This window comes from Notamacropus eugenii, chromosome 4 (assembly GCF_028372415.1).
Source record: "Notamacropus eugenii isolate mMacEug1 chromosome 4, mMacEug1.pri_v2, whole genome shotgun sequence".
Taxonomy (NCBI): Eukaryota; Metazoa; Chordata; class Mammalia; order Diprotodontia; family Macropodidae; genus Notamacropus; species Notamacropus eugenii.
In genome coordinates this window covers 427,064,330-427,089,022 of record NC_092875.1, presented here as the reverse complement: position 1 = coordinate 427,089,022, position 24,693 = coordinate 427,064,330, and the positions used below count along the sequence as shown (strand labels likewise).

At 39.7% G+C, this 24,693-nt stretch overlaps 1 protein-coding gene and 1 long non-coding RNA gene across 3 annotated transcripts in view; one reads left to right on the top strand and one right to left on the bottom strand.

Annotated features, from left to right (window-relative positions):
- The first annotated feature begins 179 nt into the window (after positions 1-179).
- Positions 180-14,975, top strand: LOC140501853 (uncharacterized). The gene is made up of 3 exons (XR_011966392.1): positions 180-570; positions 2,506-2,707; positions 10,887-14,975. It is a non-coding gene; the product is annotated as an uncharacterized lncRNA (long non-coding RNA).
- The window catches only part of C1QTNF3 (C1q and TNF related 3), a 28,844-nt gene continuing 7,974 nt past the window's right edge, over positions 3,824-24,693 (bottom strand). For both annotated transcript variants that reach the window (XM_072605880.1, XM_072605881.1), the window contains exons 3-6: positions 20,714-20,868; positions 15,079-15,208; positions 10,268-10,367; positions 3,824-7,192 (exon numbers count right to left, since the gene is read on the bottom strand). In XM_072605880.1, the coding sequence (XP_072461981.1) occupies positions 7,033-7,192; positions 10,268-10,367; positions 15,079-15,208; positions 20,714-20,868 (545 nt within the window). In that variant the 3' untranslated portion in view covers positions 3,824-7,032. The remainder of the gene's footprint in view (positions 7,193-10,267; positions 10,368-15,078; positions 15,209-20,713; positions 20,869-24,693) is intronic.

Here is a 24,693-nt window from a genome sequence, read left to right as displayed (position 1 = left end):
GCTCCTTTCTCTCCTTTTTAATGAACTTTGCACTAGATGGCAGTATGGTAGTACCTGTTAATCTTTCAACCTTGCTCTCTGATTGGTTGGTTTGGGAGGTGGAGAGAATTCTCTTACAAAAAAAACAAAAAAACAAAAAACGGTCTTCCCTTCTGCATAGTTCATTCCTGGTAGAAGGTTTAATGCTATTGCAAAAGGTGAATGTCTATGCTGTTGCATCAGGAGAAAATACATTGAAGCAGAAACATAGACAGTTACTGTACAATTAGTGGCTATTTTCTTTTTCGAAACCAGGATTTTTAAACTTTGTTATGTAAACTTCATTAAAGTGTGTGTGCTTGTCCTTCATTGCTGAAGAAGTCCATGCCATCAGAGAAATGATGACTTGCACTTGACTTTGTTTTGAGTGAGAGAAGGCTGTGCAGGTCACCAGCCTCACTTCTCCTCCAGAGCCATCTGAATCCGGTGACCAGATATTCATCAGGATGACTGGAGATGACCCAGGAGGAGGCAATTGGGGTTAAGGGACTTGCCCGAGGTCACGCAACTAGTGAGTGTCAAGTGTCTAAGGTGAGATTTGAAGTTAGGTCCTCCTGGACCATGCACTGGTGCTCTATCCACTGCACCACCTACCCTTTCATTAAGGTAGTCCTACTTAGTATCTGTAGCACCTTAACTCAGTGCCTGGCACATAGTAGGTGCTTTAAAATCGCTTGCTGACTGAACAGGGCTGACCCCATGAAAAATTATTAAATATACAAAACCAAGCCTCCAGTCATTGACCTTTCTTCTCCTTTTCAACCCCCCTCCCCCTCACACACACACTCTGGAAAGGGTGGAAAGGTAGGAAAAACCTACCACCTCCAGCCCAATCCCCAGAAGTCCTCTTCCCACACAATCCTCTTACCTGACTGCCCTCCTTGGGTCTGTCACCAGTCTTTTCCATTCAATGCCTCATGCTGTGCATTTTGTCTGACTCTCCTTTCAAAACTTAGCAGTCTCATATCCTGGCCCCATTTCAATTCTCTTTCAATGTGATTATAAAACAATCTTATGATTATAAAACAATCTTATTAATAATGACTGGTTGAATTTGTTTATTGATTTTAGTGTTTCAAAATGTCTTCTTACCTATTTTCTCATTTTATCTTCACATCAAGTCTATAAGGCAGGTCAGGGCTTTTGCAATTAAGGCATTTTGCTCTTTCCTTTAGGTCATATTGCCTCATAGTTAATAATTATATTAGTTCTATGATTAATAACTTGTTTGAATAATTTGATGGATCTATGTTGGACATGATGGATCACATCCATTGATGTAAGTTGCAACCTAACCATGCCTTTTTATCCTTTGTGATTCTTATCTATGTCTTTCCATAAATCTTCCATATAGAGTATTTACCCAATGCACTAGAGGACTTTCTATGTATATATATATATGTATTTCAAAGATACCTCTCCCATCCCTTCTCTGTCTTTCTCTCCTCCCAAGGAATTTGTAGCGATGGGAGTAATGTCCTAATATCTGCCCCTCATGTAAACTAGGCTAGTCTTCAAGATGTGATTGGCCCAGAAGACTAAAGGCTCAGGCAATGATTCACAGCTACCTAAATACAAACTGACAAGAGTAGCCCCAGGTGCTCTCTGATGCTCAACTAAATCAACTCAGGGTTTTCTTAATGTAGTTTCTTGTAGAATATCCCTCTCCTTCTATGGTCTAGTAATCTCCTTGTGTTAACTATTAATTGACCTATGAGTGTTCTCATTTCATTCCAGCATCAAACCTAAACTACTAGGGGACTCTCCTAAGACAGACCTAGCATATGTCATTGGTAATATTCTGTAGCCTACTTATAGCCATCATATATATTTCCATTGGCCTTATGTTTATATGCAATTGTGATTTTAAATAATATGATATTCCTGCATTTACAATCATTTTTACATACCAAAATCACTCAACTTTAATTCCTTAATGATAGTTTATGTAATCCATCCTTTCCCAGATGTTTGTATTTTAGTATCATACTTCAAAGTCAGAGAAAATGTCTTTGAGAAATTAAGAGAGGAGAAAGACTGTATGTATACTAAGTTAGTCTGAAGCACACTCTTAATAAGTAAAGATTGTCTATCAATCCTTTCCTGTCTCCTAGCAGAGGTTCACTCTTCTCTCTAGTGTCTCTCATTTCCCCGTACTCCATATTGATACAAGTGCTATCAATCTCCACCATTCGCATATTTAACTTTCTCAGCTTCAGCCATTTGTGTGATTAATATTAGTAACCAAATTTCACTTTTGCATTGACAACTACACACATTCATGGCTATGCACAGTAGAGGAAAAAAAAATTAAAGGCATGATCCACCCAAGTTTGGGGAGCAGCTTGTATGCTACTAGGGGCTGCACTATTCTTGTTCACCCTACTCTTATAAAATAAAGAGCTCCCCATGCATTCGTTACATATTTTCATTGTTTGCCTTTAAAACTCAAGTTTTGTGTTGCAGTTATGCCCCTGCTGATCTGATCAAGCTGGGGCATCCTTCGAGAGCTCCAAGGCCATGAAGGACCAAGCGTCAGAGGTGATGTTAAGACCTCACCAGTCTCAGTGTCTTCCAACAGCAGCAACTAAAGAACCAGCAACCTCTGCCTAGGTTTTCAAAGGACCTTTACAGCAGTATAACATACCATCATCTGACATGGTGGAAGGTAAGATGCAGATTAAAAAAAGTCTTAGTTTTCAAATTTGTATTTGCTATACAGTATTTGTGGTACTGTTGATTTCATGTATTATGGAAAGTGAATGTTGTCTGAAATCAATGGCTTTTTTATTGAGATGTTAGCACAAAATGTCACAAAATTCTAGGGAATTACTAGTGAGAAAAAATGTTTTGCATGGTAGCAATTTTATTTTTATGTGCTACATTTAATAGGTTATTTCACAGTTACTGTATTGGGAAAAGTGTATATTACAAAAATTAATGTTTTGTTATGAAGAATTATGCCAGGCCTAGAGGCCTGAGGGCTACCAGAGTCTTACCTTACCTATCGCAGGTCTTTGGCTGGCCAAACCGGATAAACGTATGAGAGAAGAGACTTTCCAGAGTCGAACAAGGGTTAGGCTTTATTCAGGTTCTTGGTTACATGTGCAGGGGGAACTCTTCCTGGGGAGCGAGGAATCTCCCAAGGAGGCAAAGATCTTACAGTAAGAGATTGGAAATGGAAGTGGAAGTGGAAGTGGGAAGAGAGGGGAGAGGGAAGAGAGAAGAGAGGAGAGAAGGAAGAGGGGCCTTCTGTCCTCTAAGGGCCCCTCAGCGCTAAGAGTGCCTTCAGGCTTTCCTGACCCTACTTAAGCTCTCCTGCCGCATAGTTTGCACCTGAATACCGTGCCTGTTAGATAACAATAGGTGTGCTCAGATCCGGGCCAATCTCGAGGGCGGGGATGCTCTCTCCCAGCACTTTTCCCACGGGAAGAGGCGGAAATGCATGAGATAGCCTGGTCTCACACCTCAATTCCCTGCTGTTCCCTGGGGGGCCTCATGAGAACTCTAAGGTTTAGAAGTCCTCACCTTTACCCGCCCGAGACTGTCCACATGGAACTGAGCTTACATCCCCAACAGAATTATATGCAGAAAGGTACGTTTTCAGAAATCTTTAGTGAAAGATTAGTTTTTGGTGGAAGCCGTTCCCCATAGCTTCAATGGATCAAATCTGCATTTTGTATTTTTGCACACTTTTCTAGGAACATGATCCCCTCAAAAGTTGAGGACTGACTGTATTAACTAACCCTTTCTTAAAAGCCAACAAACTTAGAAATACAATGAATTAAGTTATAATTTTTAAAAATCAACATTTATTAGGTTTCAGCCATGTGATAAAATAGCATAGTGATCTATTGTTATTTTGGATTGGAAACCTCATTACAAAGACCTGTCTGTACACCTACATAGGTGCAGCTGTGATACCTGGTTATATCCTGCGCTTGGGTTATTTTAATGTAAACAATGCTATAGTCACCAGGTTTTGTAACTGAGTGTTTATTTAGAATATCAGGAAATAATACATTTAACAAAGATAAAACACAGTGTGTGTGTGTTGATATGTATTTACTTGACATGCATTGCTATACATTATTGGCTCATAACATTTGTAGCCCAAGTTTATCATGAATTTGTTTCAGGGGTTTTTTGGGAAGCATCCTGAAATGCCAGTAAAGTGTTTTATTCATAATGCAGTGTACTTTGTGGTTGTGAAATCTCCTTGGAGCTCTGGGGACCCTCTTACTACACTTGTTGACAATAAATTTATAAGAAATTTTTCTATAGTATTGGTATGGAAAAATTCACAAAAATATTATGTCAAGTATATTATGGCTAGCGTGCCTTCACTTTTAAAATCATCATATAATAGATGAAGAAAGAACATGCACATTGTTATGGGTCAAAGGAAAGATTTTAAAAGTATTTAGTAAGTCTATCTGGAAACTCAAAGGGCATAACATAGAAGAGGACATTAGGGAGATTATTAGGATAGCCCTGACATGGTCCACTGGTCCTAGACAGCAGGTCCATGAAGCTGTTACTGGTTTTAAGGCCACAACTTGGGAAAGACAGTTTTGGTTCCCCCAGTAGGAAATAAAAGCACACTTTGATTTTAAAAAATGAAATCCACATGTATTCAAAAACAAATTAGTGCCTAGTTTGTTTTGGGTTTTGTTTTTGTTTTTTTTTTTACTTTAAAAAGAGCTTTATTCAAGGACTCCTCAAAATTCTCAAAAAAAAAAAATTTACATTTCTGTTCAGTTTGACAACTGATTTATGTGGAGGTTTTCAGGAATATTTTTATCAAGTGAGGTGAGGAACAAGAGAATTGCTTTTACTTTCTTGTCACAATTCCTAGGATGAGTCCACTGAGGCTATATGGAGTAGCAATTGTGTACTGGGGTCAAACCCAAAGAATAGTTATGGGGTAACTCAAATACATGTATGTGCTGGCTAGAGAACAGTTTTCAAACCATCCTCCTAGGTTTTATCTGAGATACCAGTCGGAGGATTCCTTTCTGGTATAGATTGGACTAGGTGGCTGCTAAGACCCTTTCTAACTCTCAAATTCTGTGATGCTGTATTTCTGTAGCACTCAATTCCAAAAAAAAAAAAAAGAAATTCCTTTGGAAGGATGCCAAACAAGAGTCAAACATCAGAAATATTATATGATGGGCCTAGGTCTGAATCATGTAAAGATCTTTTTTAAAAACCTGGAACCCAATAGAAAAGCAGAATTTTGGAACTAGAAATGTTCTCTTTTCTTTTTTAGTTTTTAAAAGGGAGATTAAGTTAGTTTTGATCAACTTTCTCCTTTTTTTTTTTGTTATAAACTTTGGCTCAATGGATGGGAGAAGAGGGAGGGATCTAGTTAGAAGTAAAGGTCATATTAAAAACAAAAGATATCAATAAAAATTAAAAAACATCTAAAGAAAAAAAAAGAAATTGAATGATTATGAGGCCTTGAGAGTATTTTAGAATATATTGCTACATTGAGAATCCTAGTAAAAGCTACCTTGAATTATCCTCATAGTATTGTAAACCTCGGCTAGAAGGGATCTCAGATGCTATCCAATCTAATCCCCTTGTCTTCTAAATGAATGCAAGATTAAAATGGTTAAGACTCTTAAACTACTATACTGTATTCATTGATAAGCAGTCCACAAGATAAAAAAGTCTCTTCCTGATGGACCTTCCCTGAATCTGCCAAATTGCCTGGCATGTAGATCCTGAGAGTCTTGGGGCTTCCTACAGCTCCAACCCCCATCAATACCAAAGCCCCTGCTCTTTCTCCTACAGTTTGGTCTTTTGGTCTCACACAGTTCCATCTCAATTGTTGCCATCTTCTCTCTTTCTCACCTTAGACCTTCAAAAGTCAAGGGATGATGTGGAATCTAGACATTCAGTTACTCAAAACACTTCCTAGACTCAGTTTTTAGAAAAGTCATTGAAATACAACAAATCCCTTTCCCCAATCCCTGCACCTTCAACTCTTGTATAAAAGCTAGGTCATCAAGATTTCTCTCTTCAGTGTTAGACTAAGCTACTGTCTCATGAAATAGCTACAGCTTCCATGTGCCAGAAGAACTTGGAAGAGTTGTGCTAATCAATACTCTCCCCACCCCCAACAGAATTCTATTAGATACTATTAGATTTTCGTTGGTAAAGCTCTTGTCATTTGTTCCTTAATTTACATTTAAATTTCATTTTTCCACAATTGTTTCATTTTCTTCTTTGTATTTCCAGCACTGAGCACAGTGCCTAGCACATAGAAGGTCCTTAATAAATGCTCACTGATCGATTGGTTCTTAAAAGAAACCTAATCTAGCAGGGTAGATGCTTCACTTCTGTTTTGCTCTGAAATGTTTGAGCTAAATTCATAGGAAGTATGGGATCTCATAGAAGCAACTTATAACTTGATATTGAATCTTCAAAGGAGTTAATCCTTAAGGACTTCAAGGACTAAAGGACTATTTTCCTTGTCCTTTCACTAGGGGCTTACTTAGGACCAATTTGCCTAGGCAAGTATCTATACGTGGCTATGACAAGCATTGGCTTATATTGAAATGATCGGTGTGAAGGCCTGAGATGAGATAGATTGACCCTTAAAGCTTTCTCCAGATAACTTTTAAACAGTCCTCTCTGTCCCCTACCTCCTGGCAAAAAGGAATTATCTTTCCGGTGTTTGGTGGAATATGATTCAGATGCTGAACATTTTAGCACAGACTGTGTTTAGTGACTGTTTTCACGGGTTGGTTGTATCATTCTGAGTCCCTAAATCTATTTTGGTCCCCAAAAGTGTTGGCTGCCTGTGATGAAGTTTGTTCTGTGTAAAGCATCAGAAGTAGTTCTCTTGATCCTGACATGTTATTCCACAACTCACAAATTTTCCTCAGACCATAAGAAATATCATAAGAATTATCACCCCTGGACAACAAAACTTCCCCGCCCCCTTTCAGATTTTTTTTCTTTTCTTCTTCTTCTTCTTTTTTTTTACTTAGTTTCAAAGAGCAGGAAGCCTGCAAATGTGGAGAAACGTTGGTGATCTCCATGCAGAGCCCCATTCCCCATCCGCAGCCAAACCTCATCCCCCTTGGCCAGTTTCAGCACCGCGGTATTGCTTGATGTATCTGATTTTCCTTTTGATTCATAGCTACAGGGGAAAAGGTGAGATTTTACTGTCATTTGACATTTCAAAAAGCAATCCTCCCATACAGACCCACTCACAAGAAAAACTTGGCAATTTTCTCAAGGCAATAATTGAAGCGAAAAAAAAAAAGATCAGGAAATTGTCCCATACTGTAACTTTCCAGTCCTTTGATTTATGGGAAAGAATTTTGGCTTCTGAGACATAGCACATAGTTATTTCAATTTTATATTAGAAATAGTTTCATTCTTTCTTTATAGGAGAAAGTATAAGTGTGTATTGACTTGTGTTGTTATTCTTTGGCACAGATAAGAGTGAATAATATCAGGCACTTGCTTTTTAAAGACACGTTTCTTGGAAAGCTTGCATAGAAACACCAAAATCTGAGTGTTCCCTCTCAGAAGTACACCCCAGCCTAATACAGTAGTACAAAGCTGCTAATGAGGGAGTGGGCTTAGTGTCTAAAGATGTGCCAGGTGGCTCCAAGTAGGTGTTCTACACCAACATAATAAAAAAAATCAAGACAACAGCCAGTAAAAATAATAAGTATGTAGTATGAGCCTGGCACTGTGTTAGGAAGGGGTGACAAAATGACATCATGAAAAAATCCCTACCCGCAATTCACTTGCAATCTATAGAGGGAGGGAGCATGTGCACATAGTATTTAAAAATAACTATGTGGAAAATACGTATGAAATAAACACAATATAATTTTGGGGGGTCTTTGGCAAGGGAGAGATTGGCAAATAAGCAAGAGAAAGAATTTGAGCTGAACTCTAGAAGAAACCAAGACTTCTAAGAGCTGGAGATAAGAAGAAAGGGCATTCTAGGTGTGGGGGACAACCTGTGCGAAGACATGGAGATGAGAGACAAACAGCAAGAAGCCTAAGGTGAATGTCCCAAAGGGTGTGGTTAAGTCTGTAATGGTAATTTGGAGCCAGGTTGTAGAGTTTTAAATATCCAAGGAGTTTGTACTTGATACTGGAGGTAATAGGAAGCCACCAGAGTTTACTGAACAGGGAAGTGACATGGAAAGATCTGTACTTTAGGAAAATCAATCTGATAGCTAGATAGGGAAAAGATTAGAGATGGGAGAGATTTGAAACAGGTAAAGCAGTTGGAGGCCATTAAACAATCAGTCTGGGAGGTGATTGAGTTCTTAACTGGGGTAGACGATATGTGAGGGGAAGTAGGGAATGAATGCCGGAGATGCTGTGGAGATAAAATTGACAAGATTTAGCAATTAAATAAAGGAAAACTCAGAAGCAGATTTTCTTATAATCCAGCCCCCGAACAGTCTGGGCCATTTCAAGGAGGAAGGAAACAAGCACTTTGCAAAAACTACCTCCTTTGATCCTAACAACGGCCCTGAAAGGTAGGTGCTATTATTTTACAGTTGAGGAAATCGAGGCAGACAGAGGTTAAGTGAGTTTCCCAGAGTCACAGAGCTAGTATTTGAAGTCAAATATGAACTCAGGCCTTCCTGAATCCAGGATCCATGCTCTGTTCCCTGTGTACCACCTAGATGCCTCAAGAGAGCCCATGCCTACCCAGAGACTGAAGCAACCAGGTGCCTCTCTAGGGATCTTGGTCCACTCTTAAGCAGTATGAAAAATGCCCTCCATGAATTGAACATTGCATCTCCTCTTTATCCCTACCTTTCAGAGTCTTTCTCCTCCTGCTAGGCTTTGCTTTCCCCATCCATCTCCCCTCCCCTTCTTTCCCTCCTCAAATGATAATGAATTATGCTTAGTTGCATAAATTCCCTCAGTTGAATGGAAATTCCATCAAGGTAAAGGACTGTTGGTGTATTTTGCTTCTGGCATTTGTACCCCAACTGCTAAATTTCATGCCTGGCACTTAGTAGACTTTAATAAAAATTTCCTGGATTGAACCGTTGAATCGAGTTCCCTCTAAAATGTAAGCAAAACACTATATCGTCCTCCTTGGAAGCCTGGAGTTTCCCTGGAGCCAGGTTGGGAGTTCAGGGCAATTATCCTGGACCAAGTCCTTGGGCTTTGCCCCAGGGCACCCACTTTACTCTGGGACTTGCAGGTGCGTCTGAGGGCTAAGATGGGGAAAACCTAACTTTGAAGCCCACCATCTTCCAATTCTGGCCCCAGCAGCCACGTTAGCCCTGGGGGGGGGGGGCGGGGTGCATCAGGGGACAGACCAGAAGCCCTATGACTTGGTCAAGGGAGAAAGAAAAGAAATAGAGGAAGGAAAATGAATAAATGTTTTCTGACAGGGAAAGGGAGCAGGAGAGTGAAGAAAGAAGAAATGAAGACAGAGAGAAATTGTAATAACTAACTTATCTAGCATTTCTGCTAGTCTCTTTCTTTATAAGCAGTGTTATCCATAAATAATTTTTAAAGTGGTATTATCCCTATTTAATAGAGAGGAAAACAGAGGCAGACACAGATGAAACGATTTGCCCGCAGTCACACTACTTACTGGTAGCAGGGCTGGGACTTGCATCCAGTTTTCCCACATCCCTGTCTAAGTCTGATACTTTTTGTGACAAACTGTGTCAACATTAACTATTAAATCTCCATCTGCCACTTAGTCATGGGACCATTGGTAGTGGTTGCCAAACTCTGCTTAAGTGCAATGGATGCTTTACTTCAAAGGCAGAAGTGTGCTGCAGCACTTAACAATCAGTTGCGGAAAGGCAGGGAATGTCCAGTGACCATACTTTTAAGTTTAATCTGCATTGTTTACACTTTTTCCCATGTTTGTTTTTTAAAGTCTGGACAATCAACAAAACAATACACCAATCCCTGATTTGTGACATCTGCAGATTTCCAAGGAATTTATGTTCATGTTAAAATTTAACTGACACTTGGGAGCAGTCTGAGCTGGTTGCAGTACATCCCTGCTCACAACTTTAAAATGGGGCCATTCTCAAAAGGTTTAAGTTCCCATAAATATAGACATGCCTATATAAATTTATGAAGGAGAATCTCTGGGAAAAGAGGAGCCATGTCTTGACAAGACAAACTGTCTCTAAGTCACCTGGGATCTAGCCCCTTATATCAAACAGGGATATGTTTGAGCCCCTGGATAAGAAAAGTCAGATACCTGTACATGCTGAAGACCGTGTTGCCATTGTGCATCAGGTACACATACACTTCTTCCACATCTTCATGCTTCATCATGCTGAAGGTAAAGAAATAGACCCCTGGAGAAGATGTCGCAGGAAGTGAGATGGTGAAAAAAAAGAAAAAACATCAAGGAGTTTTTTAATTACACAGAAGAAAACAAAAAATTCAGAAAGGGACACAAATAGGGCAATTTTATTATCTTGTTAAATTTGACATTGTGTTATTTTTATGTTGGACTTCTCATGATCTGGTGGGTCATACTGTCCACAGGGTTTTCTTGGCTGATACTGGAGTGGTTCATCATTTCCTCCTCCAGTGTATTAAGGCAAACAGAGGTTAAGTGACTTGTTCAGGTTCATATAACTGTGACTGTCTGAGGCTGAATTTGAATTCAGGTCCCCCTGACTTCAGGGTTAGCATTCTATCCCCTGAGCCACCTAGCTGTGTCATGTAGTAGACATTTATGGTTTCAACAATCCTTTCTTTTCTTCTTTATGTATGGAAATCTTTGTGTTTATTGATTTTTTTTTTGTTTGTCAAGACCCCCACTCCAAGACCACTTCTCTCATCTCACTCCTCTCTTTTCTCACTATTAGGAGACATCTTATTTTCCAGAGCTAAGGCCCAGCGAGCAAGCAGTGCCCTGAGCTTGGCATGACAACAATCCTTCTGGATCACCCTCTGGATGAACTCTGCTGCGACTAAATCAAAGAACTGGCTTAGACCAGCCCCAGGTGGTCCGTGAGTTTGGATAAGCACCTGTAGAAACCATATTCCAGGCGTGAAGCCCTGCTATGAATAGACTTTTTGTCACTAGGCAAATTTGCCTCATTGCTGTTATACCTCACTGCTTGGCTCTTTGTCTAGCCACAACTGTACATATCAAGGCTTAGTCTCCTTGCCTTGGGAGTCTCCTTGGTCCTAGCTACACATGTGTCTAGTTTCCCCTCCTTTAATGAAGTAAGGAATGTTTTTAATCTCACCTTTGTGAGCTCTTTGGCATTTTTTTTTCAGAGTTACAACCTCTGTGGCTCTTTGGTTATTTATTTTCAGGGTTTGACAAGTTTATGATAAGAAAAGGAAAAAAGAAATTAAAAATCACACATGTAATATACTTGAATCAGGCGTGATTTAGAGACATGCTTACAGTCCCCTAGTGGTCTCATTAGATTTCCATGGTAGACCTAGGTAGAGAGAACCAGTTTCTAGCAGATCCCTTTTTGAAGGCCTGCTATCATCATTAGATGGCCTGAAGAATGTCCTTAAGTCATTTTTTCATGTGTGTGCTTGTGGACCCCCTGTTCAGTTATAAGATCCATAAAAAAAAAAGAATGTGTTTGATGTCTGTTTATTTATGTTTCTGCCTTCCTCTCCTAAGTGTCTGGTTTTAGTGAGGCCAGTGAAACCTTGACCATTGCAATACATTCATAAGTTAGGACATATTTGCTCTTGGGGAATTTTGTAACTGCAAAGCGCCATTGTTATCGCATTCTAGAAAAATACCAAGGAAAAGTTGGAAGATCTTTTGAGCAAAGACTCCATTGCCACCTTCCACCTTCCTCAATCCTCTTACTTTCAGTACTTTCCCTATGTGTTTATTTCTAATTTATCTGGTCGGTAGCTTGTGTATACATCATCATTTGCATATTGTCTCCCCATTGGTCTGTGAGCTCCTTTAGAACGTGGACTATCTTTTACCTTTGTTTGTACCCACAGAGCTTAGCACAGTGGTGCCTGGGACAGTACACAGTGGACACTTAATACATGTTCGTTGACTGACTGTTCTTCTCCTAGGAGCATATCTCAAGATTTTTCTCCTTGGGAACAGAAAAAGTTAGAATGTTAGAGGGTGAAAAATCCTCCTTAAGGCAGTTTTGTTTTCTATTTAACTAATCAATTCCTCTCTTTTGATAATTTTCTGTAGACCCTCACTCATTTGGGGAAAAAAAAGAGTAGAATTCTATTTTGTAGTGTGGTGCTCATTATAAGGTAAATGTTAACATTTGCAGACAAACTCCTGCCCCAGCATCTTTTGCAGAATAGATGCTTCTGATCAACTGAATATTCCTCAGAGTGAACAAAGTGTCTTGAGCCTGGCAATAGAGATCTCATGGCCTGACAAGTACCCAGGGATTGCTTGATAATAGGTACTGGATGACTTAAGGCTCTGTAGGTCTTGGACTAGAACATGGAGGCCTGGAAGAGTAGATTGTGCAGGGTTTAGGATCCTAAGCCTTGTATAATTCTGGGCAAATCATCCTGGACATCAGGATCTTCATCTGGAAAATGAGGAGGTTGTATGAGAGAGACCCTAAAATCCTCTCTAGCGCAAACAATCTATAAATAATCTTAAAAGAAATATTGTTGGTATGTTTTCTTGTAGTGTATTGGAAAGGTGTGAAGCCACACCACCATCTGGGTGTCCACATTAGATTAAACAATAAGGTCCTGTTACTCCAAATCTGGGCAGCTAGGTGGCACAGTGGATGATGGAGTGCCAGGCCTGGAATCCGGAAGACTCATCTTATTCAGTTTAAATCTGGCCTCGGACACTTACCAGCTGTGTGACCCTGGGCAAGTTACTTAGCCCTGCTTGCCTCAATTCCTCATCTATAAAATGAGCTGGAGAAGGAAATGGCAAACCACTCCAGTATCTCTGCCAGGAAAACCCCACATTGACACAACTGAATAACAACTCCAGATCTAGATTCACTGTCTTTTCAAAATGGACTAAAAATGTACCAAAGGACTGATTTTTCTTCAAACAGCCCAGGGCTTTCTTTAATTCCATGTCATTAATTAAAAATGAACAGAAACATTTTAAGAACTGGACTCTAAAATCCTTCCAGTAAACTGAGAACAAGAAGAAAATGAAAGCATAGCTTTGAGGTTTAAAGGGAAATCTCCTTAATGTCTGTGCATATGTCAGGGCATGGGCTGAGGTAGGGTGAGGGAAGGGGAGAAGTATTTTCGAGTCAGTCACACTCCAACGTTACTCATGTTATATTAGCAGACTGGACTGCATTGGATGGCTTTGTAAGGGTGTAAGCACACATCTGAAAAGGCACTGGATAGCTCTGAAGGCTTTTTAAAGGGCTGAATGAGATAGAAAGAGTGATGGTGGCTAGGTGACTGCTAATGGCAGAAATGCTTCTTTAGTGTAATTTAATTGAATCTCTTCTGATCTCTGCCATTAATAGGCACTTTTTGTGCCTGGAACAAGTGGTAAGGTGGGTGGACAGGGAGATTAGGTTCACCTTGGATGGGCTGAGAGAAATGGAAGCTTGCTCCAGGTGGAGGAGGTGTACCCTAAGTTAAAGCTAGCACAGGATAATAACTAGCATTTCTCTATCTTTTTATCCTCATAACAATCTTGAGAGGCAGGTGCTATTATTAAACCCATTTTATAGATGGGACAATTTAGGCAGGCAAAAGTTAAGTAACTTGCCCAGGGTCACTCAGATAGCAAATGTCTGAGGTCAGTTTTCACTCTAGGCCTAGCACTCTATCCACTATACCAACCAGTTAAACGTTTTCTGGGATGGTGCTTTGTGCTAGCTTCTTAATTCACTGTCCTGGGAATAAAGCTCCTTCCCTACTCTACTTACACCTCTGTTTGCCCCATGAAAAAATGATGCAGGTATTCTTATGCCTATTTTATGATGAGCAAAGTTAGGTCCAATGTCACACAGTAGGTGGCAGAGCCAAGAAAGATCGATTTTAGAACTGGAAGGTATCTAGGGATCATCTGTCTACCTCTTTCATTTTCAAATGAGCTAATAGAAATCTAAAGTTATTAAGTAACTTGACCAAGGTAGGCTGAGGAGTTCAGGCTTAGTTAAGCAGTCAATGAGGAGAGGAAAGCTCTTGAGTAGATAAGCAAAACTTCATTCTCAGGAAGGGAAAAATAAACACTGGTATAGTGGGGAGAGGGGGAAATTGGAGGACGGAAAGAGGAAAAGAGAGTGATTACTTACCTTTTAGCTTTGAGAGGTTTGGAAGAAATTAAAGGCTACCCACCACTGGCTTCCCATCTCTTTGGTAGAAGGAGGGTTTCTCTTTTATGTGGAAGGATGGGGACTGAGTATCTTTGGAATGAGCCTCCTTAGGAGGTACTAGATTTCTCCTCATTTGAAGGTTTCAAGAATAGACTGGATGACCAGTTACTTGTCAGGGATGAGATAGATTAGCCCAGGGGTGGAGAACTTGTGACCTCAAGGCCACATGTGTCTTTCTAGGTCCTTGAGTGCAGCTTTTTGACTGAGTCCAAATTTTACAGAATAAATCCTTTTATGAAGGGGATTTGTTCTACGAAGTTTGGATTCAGACAAAGGGCCACACTTGAGGACTTGGAGGGCCACATGTGGCCTCAAGGCTGCAAGTTCTTCACCCCTGGACCATTGGTATCAAACTCAAATATAATGAGGGTCACTAAGCTCTATAAAGATTCCTAAAGTTATATATTGACTTAGAAAACTACATATGCATTCTATTATACTTTTATTTTGTTAATATTTAATATTTCCCAATTACATTTTTATCTAGTTCTGCCAGACTAAGCAGTGTTAGGTATTTAACACCTCTGTTATAGAGGATATTCCTCTTGGGTCATGAGTTGGTCTAGATGACCCCCTTAAATGTCCCCTTTGCCACTCAGATTTTGTGATTGTTTCTCTAGTTTAAGAGTCAGCTCCAAATGCCTCTGTATTGAGGCCCATCAAAAAGTAATTAATAAACTGCTTTTTTTTGCCTATTTGACTTTTAAAAAACAAAACAGAACCCACTCACCTGTCACTGGGGCCCCAAATCTCCCAGTCATGACATCAAAGAAGTTTCCAATGTTGGTTTCCACACTGCTGAAGATTATTCCACTGTTTTGGTTGCTGAAGTGAGTAGCCATGGATGCCATGAAGGCGATCTATGGAAACAGTCTCAATTAAGGAATGAGCAAAAAAGGAACATGAAATAGATCCGGGGACCCAACCACATCTCAGTTATTCTCTTCTGCTGTTCATTTAAGAAGACCACAGATTTCGAACTAGGGACCATGGAGTCCAAATCCCCTAAATGTAGCAACTGAGGCACAGAGCAGTGAAGTGACTTGCTGGGGGACAGACACATAGGCAATGAAGTGCCTGAGGCAGGATTTGAATCCAGGTCTTTTTGACTCCAATTCCATCATTATATTCAGGAATCCATGCTACCTCAAGTCCAAGCCCCTTGTCTGACAGATGAGGACATTGGGGCTACAGAGGTAGATAAACAGCTTATCTAAGGTCACCCAAGGAATGAGAGGCAAAGCCTGAAATTGAACCTAGGTCCAGTGATTCCAACTTTACCAGGAAAGTTAGGTAATTTTTTTCCTATCAAAAAATATTTACCAAATATATCTGTGTTAGATATAGTCTAGACAGGCACCAGTATTGACTCTGGGGGAAATATGAAGTTTAGAAACAATCTCTTTCAGGGAGATCACAGGTTATCAGGAGCTAAAATACCAACATGATGATAGCTGTGATGTGAAATAATGTATGATTAGTAGTATATCAGAGAGGAGCAAAACATCAGTTTGCTACTAGGGCAGGGGAGGAGAAATAAGGAAAGCTTCAGGAAGAAAAATCATGATCTGAGTTGGGATTTTAAAAATGGGTAGGAATTTAACAGGGCAGCTAGGTGGCTCCATAGTCATAAAAGAAATATCCCATGTGCATTAAATCAAGGTCTTCCTAAATTCAAATCTGGCCTCAGATACTCAGTAGTTGTGTGACCTTGGGCAAGTTGCTTAACCCTGTTTGCCTCAATTTCCTCATCATAAAATGAGCTGGAGAAGGAAATGACAAACCACTCCAGCCAAGAAAACCCTAAATGGGGTCAAAAAGTCAGACGCAACTGAAAAATAACTGAATACAGGAATTTAACAGTCAAATAATAACTGTCATTTAATGCTTTAATTGTTGTTTTTGGACCTGACCTTGATTTAATGCATATGGTGTATGTCTTTTATGAAAACTCTCTTCCTAGGATACAGTTTGGCAAGTACATAATACTAGAGCGCTGCCTGAGACTTACCTGTGGCTGTGCAGCTCAGATGGGTCAGAACCAGCACTTTTAAAGCCCATATCTTCCTGATTCTCAGGCTGGGCCTTTATTCACAACTATGTTACTTTGACTTTCCACATAATGATAAAGTTCTTTCATGATTACTAATATTTAAATAGTCCCAAGAATAACTAATTTTGATTGTATCACAACACTATGAGTAGGTACCATCAAAATTATTGTTCCTATCTCACAGATGGGTAAAGTGAAGCTTAGAGGTGTTAAAGAAGCGTCAGCGGGGATTCCAATCTGAGTCTCTCCTGACAGCACTTCCAGGGTTCTCTCTTCCATGGTATTCTGCCTCTTGAAGGCAAAGATATAGATCCAGGAATAGGGAATAATACCAGGGGGGAGGAGAGAAAGAGTTGGGCATGTTTGTTGGGGGGAAGGGAGGTGAGGGGACAGAGTCATGCCATTTGACTACAGCACCAGTATATAATATTGTGAAAAGCTTGGAATGTCAACTGAAGAAGACTGAACTTCACTTGGTAGGCAATAGGGAGCCAATGATGATTTTTTGAGCAATGGAGTAACATAATCAGATATGTGCATAAAAATTATTCTGGCACCAATAGGAAGGATGAATTGGAGCAGGGAGACAACACGTGTGAAGAACTGTTAGAAAGCCACTGAAGTAGTATTGGTAGTTGGTGATGAGGTCTTGTGCTTGAGCGGCAGCAGAGTGAAGAGCCAAATATTTAAGATCTTCTGAATGTGATATTGGGAAAAGAACACTGACTCTGAATACTTCAAAACCTGACTACAACGTTGACCAGCTATGTTATGTGGTTATGGACAAGTCACCCTTGGGCTCAACCTCAGTTTTCCCATCTATAAAAGGCAAATAATAATACTGTCTACCCTTTCTATAACATGGTATCCTTCTAAAGGCCAAATGGGAGATATGAGAAAGCCCTTTGACAATTATAAAGCTTTATACAAATATAATAAGAATTGGAAACTCCTTAAGACAGGATGTATCTTATTTCATCTTTGTATCTCCAGCACCTAGCATAGTGATTTCACCAAAGTGGGCACTACCAAAGCAGATCATAGATTAACATATAATCAGTTTTTATTTTATGTTATATTGGCATCAGAGATGTCATTTACATAAAACATTGAGTGTTATAATAGTTTATAATCCTGTATAAATACAGTACTTATGGAAATATAGAAGCTCAATAACTTCCATATTTCCAATAAGTTCAGTAATTCAAAGGTAATGATAAGTAATAATTTTAATACAGCAGTGGTATTATCACTGCCAGCTAAAAAAACTAAAGTGATTTTCCTGCCCTGCTTCAGCAGCATAACCATGTAAACCAATCTCTAAGCCAGAATAAAGGCCCCCAAAATAATGATTTTATATACAATGCTAATTTCAGCCTCATCTGGGTAGTTCTAATATGTATTTCTGTAAAAGTTTATGGCATTAAAAAGGTTTTCCTAAAGTGAGTTTTAAAAGGCTCCTCTTGTATCAAAGGTTATTACCCTGGCACCTGGAATTTAAAAAAAAAACCTTTCTTATAACTTTATTATAATTGGTTTCCTTTGTAATCTTAGGTATTTTTTAATGCATTTAAAAACATTATTGTGAGAGGAGATCCATAGGCTTCTCCCATTTGTGGGAAAGGGTCTGTGACATACAAAAAGGTAATGAATTAAATGACTTCCAAAGGCATTCTGATGAACAGAATATGCTTAACTGAGCAATGTGGCTCAATGGAATAAGCATTGGACTTGAGATAAGAAGGCCTGGACTGAGAGGATGTCAGTGTAAAAAAAGCATCAGGATGAGAAGTAGCGTCTGACATTCAATAGGAAAAAAGAGTAAGAGGCAGGCAGAACTGCAAAGGAGTGAGTTGTTGGACTTCTGCCTGAGACTCTCCCACAACCAGCTGCTGAGGGCATCTTCTGTTGGTTTGAGGCTTTGGAAAGAATATGCCAAGGCAGTTTAGTCAAGATGATTAGACAGTAGGGTTCAGTAGGAAGAGAGTTTAATATCTTTGGAGTCAGGAAGACCTAAGATCAAGTCCTGCCTCAGATACAGACTGGCTATGGGACTCTGGGTAAGTCATTGAACACAGTGCTTCCAGGAAACTCTTGGCAGAAAAGGTTTGCTCACAAGGGAGCTCCTTATACCAATGAAATCTCAGGTAGAGGAAAAAATAATCAAGTCAGTTAGCCTCACACCTCAGAAAGGGAAGGAAAGGGAAGAGAAGGAAAAAGAAGGAAAGGGAAGGGAAGAAAAGGGAAGGGAAGAGAAGGAAAAAGAGAAGGAAAGGAGAGGAAAGGAGAGGAAAGGAAAGGAAAGGAAAGGAAAGGAAAGGAAAGGAAAGAAAAAAAGAAGGAGGAAGGAAGGAGGAGGGAAAGGAAAGGAAAGGAAAGGAAAGGAAAGGAAAGGAAAGGAAAGGAAAGGAAAGGAAAGGAAAGGAAAGGAAAGGAAAGGAAAGGAAAGAAAAAAAGAAGGAGGAAGGAAGGAGGAGGGAAAGAAAAGGAAAGGAAAAGGAAAGGAAAGGAAAGGAAAGAGGAAGGAAAGGAAAGTGGAAAGAAGGAAGGAGGAAGGAAAGGGAAGGAAAGGAAAGGAAAGAGAGGAAGGAAGACATGGAGGGAGAGAGGGGAAAAGGGAAGAAGGAAGGAAGATAGGTAGATACATGATATATAAATATATATATATAAAAATAGGTAGATAGGCAGGCAGATAGTAAAAAAAAAACAAAAAAACTAGCAAAAAGACTCCAGCAACTGAGCATCCTGTACAAAGAACAAGTGTGTCAAAAAATCCCTTTGCCATGGCAGTTCAGCGCAAAAGAAGCCACAGCAGCTGTACATAACAGTAACAGAGGCTTAGGGAGGGAGGGCAGAAACAACTATGAAGTGAGCTGCAGATTGTGTAGCGCATTTGTGTTTCTGCTAATGACAAGTAATAGCTACATAGACTCCTAAGTGATAATCTAGGAACCAGAGGTGGAGAATGTGTTGGAGAGTTGAGCAGGACTGTTGCCATGTATGTTCTGAAAATTTTGCCTTCCTTAATGCAAGTCTAATGTTAATTGTCACTTAGAAGTTCTTGGAAGGTCTAAGTTCATACGAATCCTGTCCTTGGGAATGTAGTTATGAAACAAATGAATGTTTCCTAATTATGCTCCCAGTTAGAAAGAGATTCTCTAACAAAACACTGGGTTGGGCCTAACAAAAGTTGGCATCTCAGCTCTATACTAGGAAAAGATAGGATCTTTGTTGTTTCCAGATCTGTACCCTGAACACTCATTCCACAAACCAATGGAAACAAGGAAATACATCACTCCAGAAGTTTAAGAAGTAAAACTAGTTTCATAACACAGTGTACAGCAGAATCAAGAAACACGCTTAGAAGAAAATACCACTGGCACCCAACTGCAAGGGAGATTACAAATAGTTGGTTTTGCAATCACTTCTTTGTCTCTTGTCTCTTACCCTCATCTTGAGTATATTACCCCATGGTCTGGAAAGAGAAAACAGCATCTTGGGCCATTCAACAATTCTCCACAGCTGTGTCTGTCCCACTCCACCCCACCCCCAGCCAGGTTTCCACAGCTGTTTCTGCTCTATATCCCCTGCCCTGCCGTCCCCAAAGGCCCTCTTTCTTCACCCACTCTTTAGCAACAAGATGAATTGAAAATTACCAACCCCAGCATGCTTGGTGAAGGTCTAAATTACTTCCCACCATGCACTCCTCAGTACAAACACAGAGCTCAGAGGGGCATCTCACTGATAGTACACAATCTTTAATAGAGGCAACTTCTTTATCTGATAAATCACACTATTAATTTTCATCCAGTTTTACCATCTGGTTAGCATCTATCCATATCTTCTCTATCCTCTAGATGAAGATTTGATTTTTTAAAGATGTGCTAGATTTTGCCCAAATTCCTATAAAATATTATCTTCTTAGGCTTGTCATCTAGCCTGTCTATGAGTTTATAATACATCACAAACTCAATATGAGTCAACAGTGGGACATAGTAACCAAAAAAAAAAAAAAAAAGCTAGTGCAATCTTTGTTTGCATTAAAAGAGGGAGGTGCATTTTGAGTATTTTGTCCTGGGAACCATATTATATCAATCATTCCATCAGCAAACATTTAAGTGCACCCTATAGACACACTAGGCAGAATCTCAGAAAGCCTGTAACCCTTGGAGAGGAAAAGCCCCATGGACCCAGCTTTCTAAGAGCAGGGGTAGACCGAGTGAGGGAACACAAGGTTCCCAAGCCCTCCTCTAGCGTTCTTGCCACTATATGGTATAGCCCAGACCTTATTGGATGTTTGGAGGCCACCCACCTGCAGTTCTGGGGGAATCCCAGGGTAGCCCTTCTCTCCTTTCGGGCCATGTTGTCCTCTCTCTCCTCGAGGGCCCAGGTCTCCTTTGTCTCCTTTCTCACCTTTTGCCCCATCATGCCCAGTGGCTCCATTGTTGCCATTGTTACCATGATTTCCTTAAAACAACCAGACAGCATTTGAGAGCATTTATACTTGTCAAGTTGGCACTCATTTTCAGATTCATGAGTCTTTTTTCCTTAATGAAATCAACAGACAAGGTGACATTTCTCCACCAAGAGTTGTAAACTGATCCAACCATTCTGGAGAACAATTTGGAATTATGTCCAAAGGGCTATAAAAATCTGCATACCCTTTGACCCAGCAATGCCACTTCTAGAGCTGTATCCCAAAGAGATCCTAAAAAAGGGGAAAAGACCCACATGTACAAAAATATTTATTGCAATTCTTTTTGTGATGGCCAAGAACTAGAAATTGAGGGGATGCCCATCAATTGGGCAATGGCTGAACAAGTTGTGGTATATGAATGTCATAGAATACTATTGTGCCATAAGAAATGATGAGCAGACCGACTTCAGAAAACCCTGAAAAGACATATAAACTGATGCTGAGTGAAGTGAGCAGAACCAGAACATTGTACACAGTAACAGTCACGGTGTTCAATGACTGACTTTGATAGACTTAGCTCTTCTCAGCAATGCAAAGACCTAAAACAACTCCAAAAGATTCATGATAGAAAATGCCTTCCACATCCAGAGAAAGAAATATGGAGTCTGAATGCAGATCGAAGCATAATATTTGCTCTCTTTTTTTTGCTTTGTTTTGTTTTTTCTTTGTCATGGTTCATCCCGTTCATTTTAATTCTTCTATACAACATGACCAGTGTGGAAATATGTTGAATAGGAATGTATATATAGAGCCTACATCAGATTTCACTCCATCATGGGAAGAGGGAGGGGAAGGAGGTGGAAAAAATTTAAAACTTGTGGAAGTGAATGTTGAAAACTAAAAATAAATAAATTTATTTAAAAAAATTTTTTCAAGAAATTTTTACACCAAAATGTCAGTAATTGAAAATATCAAGTGATTCTCAAAACAGCTCTGATGAAGAGCATGTTAATGTCTTAAAATGGATCCTTATATTACAAATGTCATCCCCCTTCAATTTTGTGTTGCCTAGGCCTCACCAAGAGCTAAAATGTCTAGAAATCACCTGGGGCTAAGAACTGAATCCATTATTGAGGAAAAAAACCAAACATTACAAACAGTCAGTACAAGAGCTTGCACTATCCCTAAAAATGGGTTTACAGAATTGCTCGTGTTAACAGAATTTTAAATGTAGTCTCCAACCTGTGAATAGCTAGAGCCCCACAAAGCAGGCCAGAAACAAGTGCCAAGAAACAAGCAGCAGTTTAATTAATTATTTCCTGAATGGGGAATTGGTCTGCAGACCTTTTGAAGTTCCCCTGAGGAGAGCTCCACATGCTCGAATCAAGACAAAAGCTTATACATATACATCACAAGTGGGAAAAGGGGGGAAGGTGCCAGGGTCTGAGTGGTTTCCCACCACAAGCCTATGAGTATAGGACAATACAGGTGTTCTGGAGTACTGTGGGAACAGTTTTCAAGTTGATTGTTTCAAGTCTTGGAGGTTGTGGTTGATGGGGCATAGTACAAGCACAGGAATGTCAGAGTGATGGATAACGCTAAGCAGCATCGTGAGTCTGATTCCCAAGTCAGAAAAGGCAATAGATTATTAGTATGTTCATTACACATATCATATTGTTTAATATGAAAATCATAATTCCCTTCACATTTGAAATCTCTGCTTCATTCCACCTATAGACACATCTACAGTGACAATTTAATGTGGATTGTACTTTCTATACCAAGCATTTTATTTTAGTCAAAAGAGTCCTGGATTTAGAGTTAAGAGACTTGCCGATGCATTCCAACTCTCATACTTACCTCCTGTAAAATTCTGAGCATATCATTTAATCTACCTGGACCTCAATTCCTTCATCTGTAAAATGAGCATCAACAAACATTTAGTAAATGCCTACTATGTGCCAGACATTGTGCTAGGCACTGAAATAGGATAATCATTCTTATAAAACCTACTTCATTGGATGATTGCTGAGAGGACTCTGAGACTCTTTAAATGTCTTGGAAATGTGAATAGTTATTTGCTGGCCTTTATGATTTCTACCCCTTCTCAATTATTAAGACATTATTCTGAACTCTTCTTAAGTACTTATCCCATTCTGCCTCAGTTTAGTTATTTGTATACATGTCTTATTACCTCTACTAGATGTAAACTCTTTGCCTGTAGGGACTATGTGGTTTTTCATCTTTGAATCTCCCCCTACTTCTTTGTACAATGAATCATAATATGTTTAATTTAATTTTATTTACATAAACATGATTTAATGTTTAATTTAACAGTGTTAAAGATGGAAAAGGCCTTGAGAAGTCAGTATGGTACAATGGAAGTAGAGCTGTCTCTGGAGTCAGAAGAGCTGAGTTAAAATCATGCCTCTGTTACTTTAAAGCTTCAGTAACCTTGGGTGTCAGCTTCCTCATCAGTGAAATGTCTGAGCTGAATGAGATGACCTCTACATTCCCTTCTAACTCTGTAACTGTAATAATATCTAGTCCCAGCCCTCAGTTCTTCAGATGGGGTACAGGCAGTCACAGAACAAATAACTGATGGGGCCAAGAAGAGATGCCTTCCTCCAGCCACCATTTTCCCCACTCTACTTTATGGGTGCCTTGAACATTAAAAAAATTGATAATTGGTTGTTGAATTGAATACAATACATGCTGGATTTATTCTCTCATATTTTGGAGTTACTCACATCTTAACCTTGTTTCCATCTTCTTAGGTAACATAGGGTATAACAGTTTTCAAGTTATTCAGGGAATGAATTATGTATATGCTCCATCCATACATTCAATGACAAAAAAAGCTTCTAAACTGAAACTTTCAGTAAAGGAGAACACTGCTCGCTTAGGTATAATAGGGCATCTCTCAGGAAAATAACTCTATTTCCTATTAGGACATTGCTATTTCCTATTGGGACACTGGGTCCCAAGTGTTGGTCTGGTTGAAGTACCCTGGCCTCTAATCTTTAGGAAATTATGTACAGAATCCGTCAGGCAGTGACAGGCACTGAGCACAAGAGTGGATGATACATGGTCAGCTAGATGGCGCCATAGTACATAGAGTGCCAGGCCTGGAGTCAGAAAGACTCATCTTCCTGAGTTCAAATCCAGCCTCAGACACTTACCAGCTGTGTGACCCTGGGCAAGTCACTTAACCCTGCTTGCCTCAGTTTCTTCTTCTGTAAAAGGAGCTGGAGAAGGAAATGACTCCAATATCTTTGCCCAGAAAACCTCAAATGGGGTCATGAAGAGTCACTCACAACTATAGACAACTAAACAACTCGGCGCTGTATTTGTTATAGTAAACTGGTTATTGAAATCATCAGAAAACCTGAATTCAAACCCTAATTCTGCCACTTAACTACCTATGTGACCTGAGGCAATTCCTTTCCTCTATCCGAATCTCAGCTTCTTTCTCTGAATAATAATAACAACCAGCCTTTATGTAGTGTTTTAAGGTTTGCAAGTGTACTTATATTACCTCCCTCAATCCTCACAACTAACCTGAGAGGTAAGTGTGTTATTATCCCCATTTTACAGATAAGTAAGCCAAGGATGAAAGTGGCTAAATGACTTTGCCCAGAGTCACCCAGCTAGTAAGTGTCTGAGATCAAAGTTGAACTCCAGTCTTCCAGACTCTAAATCCCATGCTCTTACCAACTGCCCCACCTAGCTGAATAATGGGCTCCTTTCAGCTCAAAAGTCATATGATCCCAATGCCTCCACACAAAGTATTGGCTGAAGATGGTATTTGATCTCTCTGGGATTGTCTCTTTTAATGATAGCCCCTTGAAAAGAAAGAATCCTCCCTTCCACCT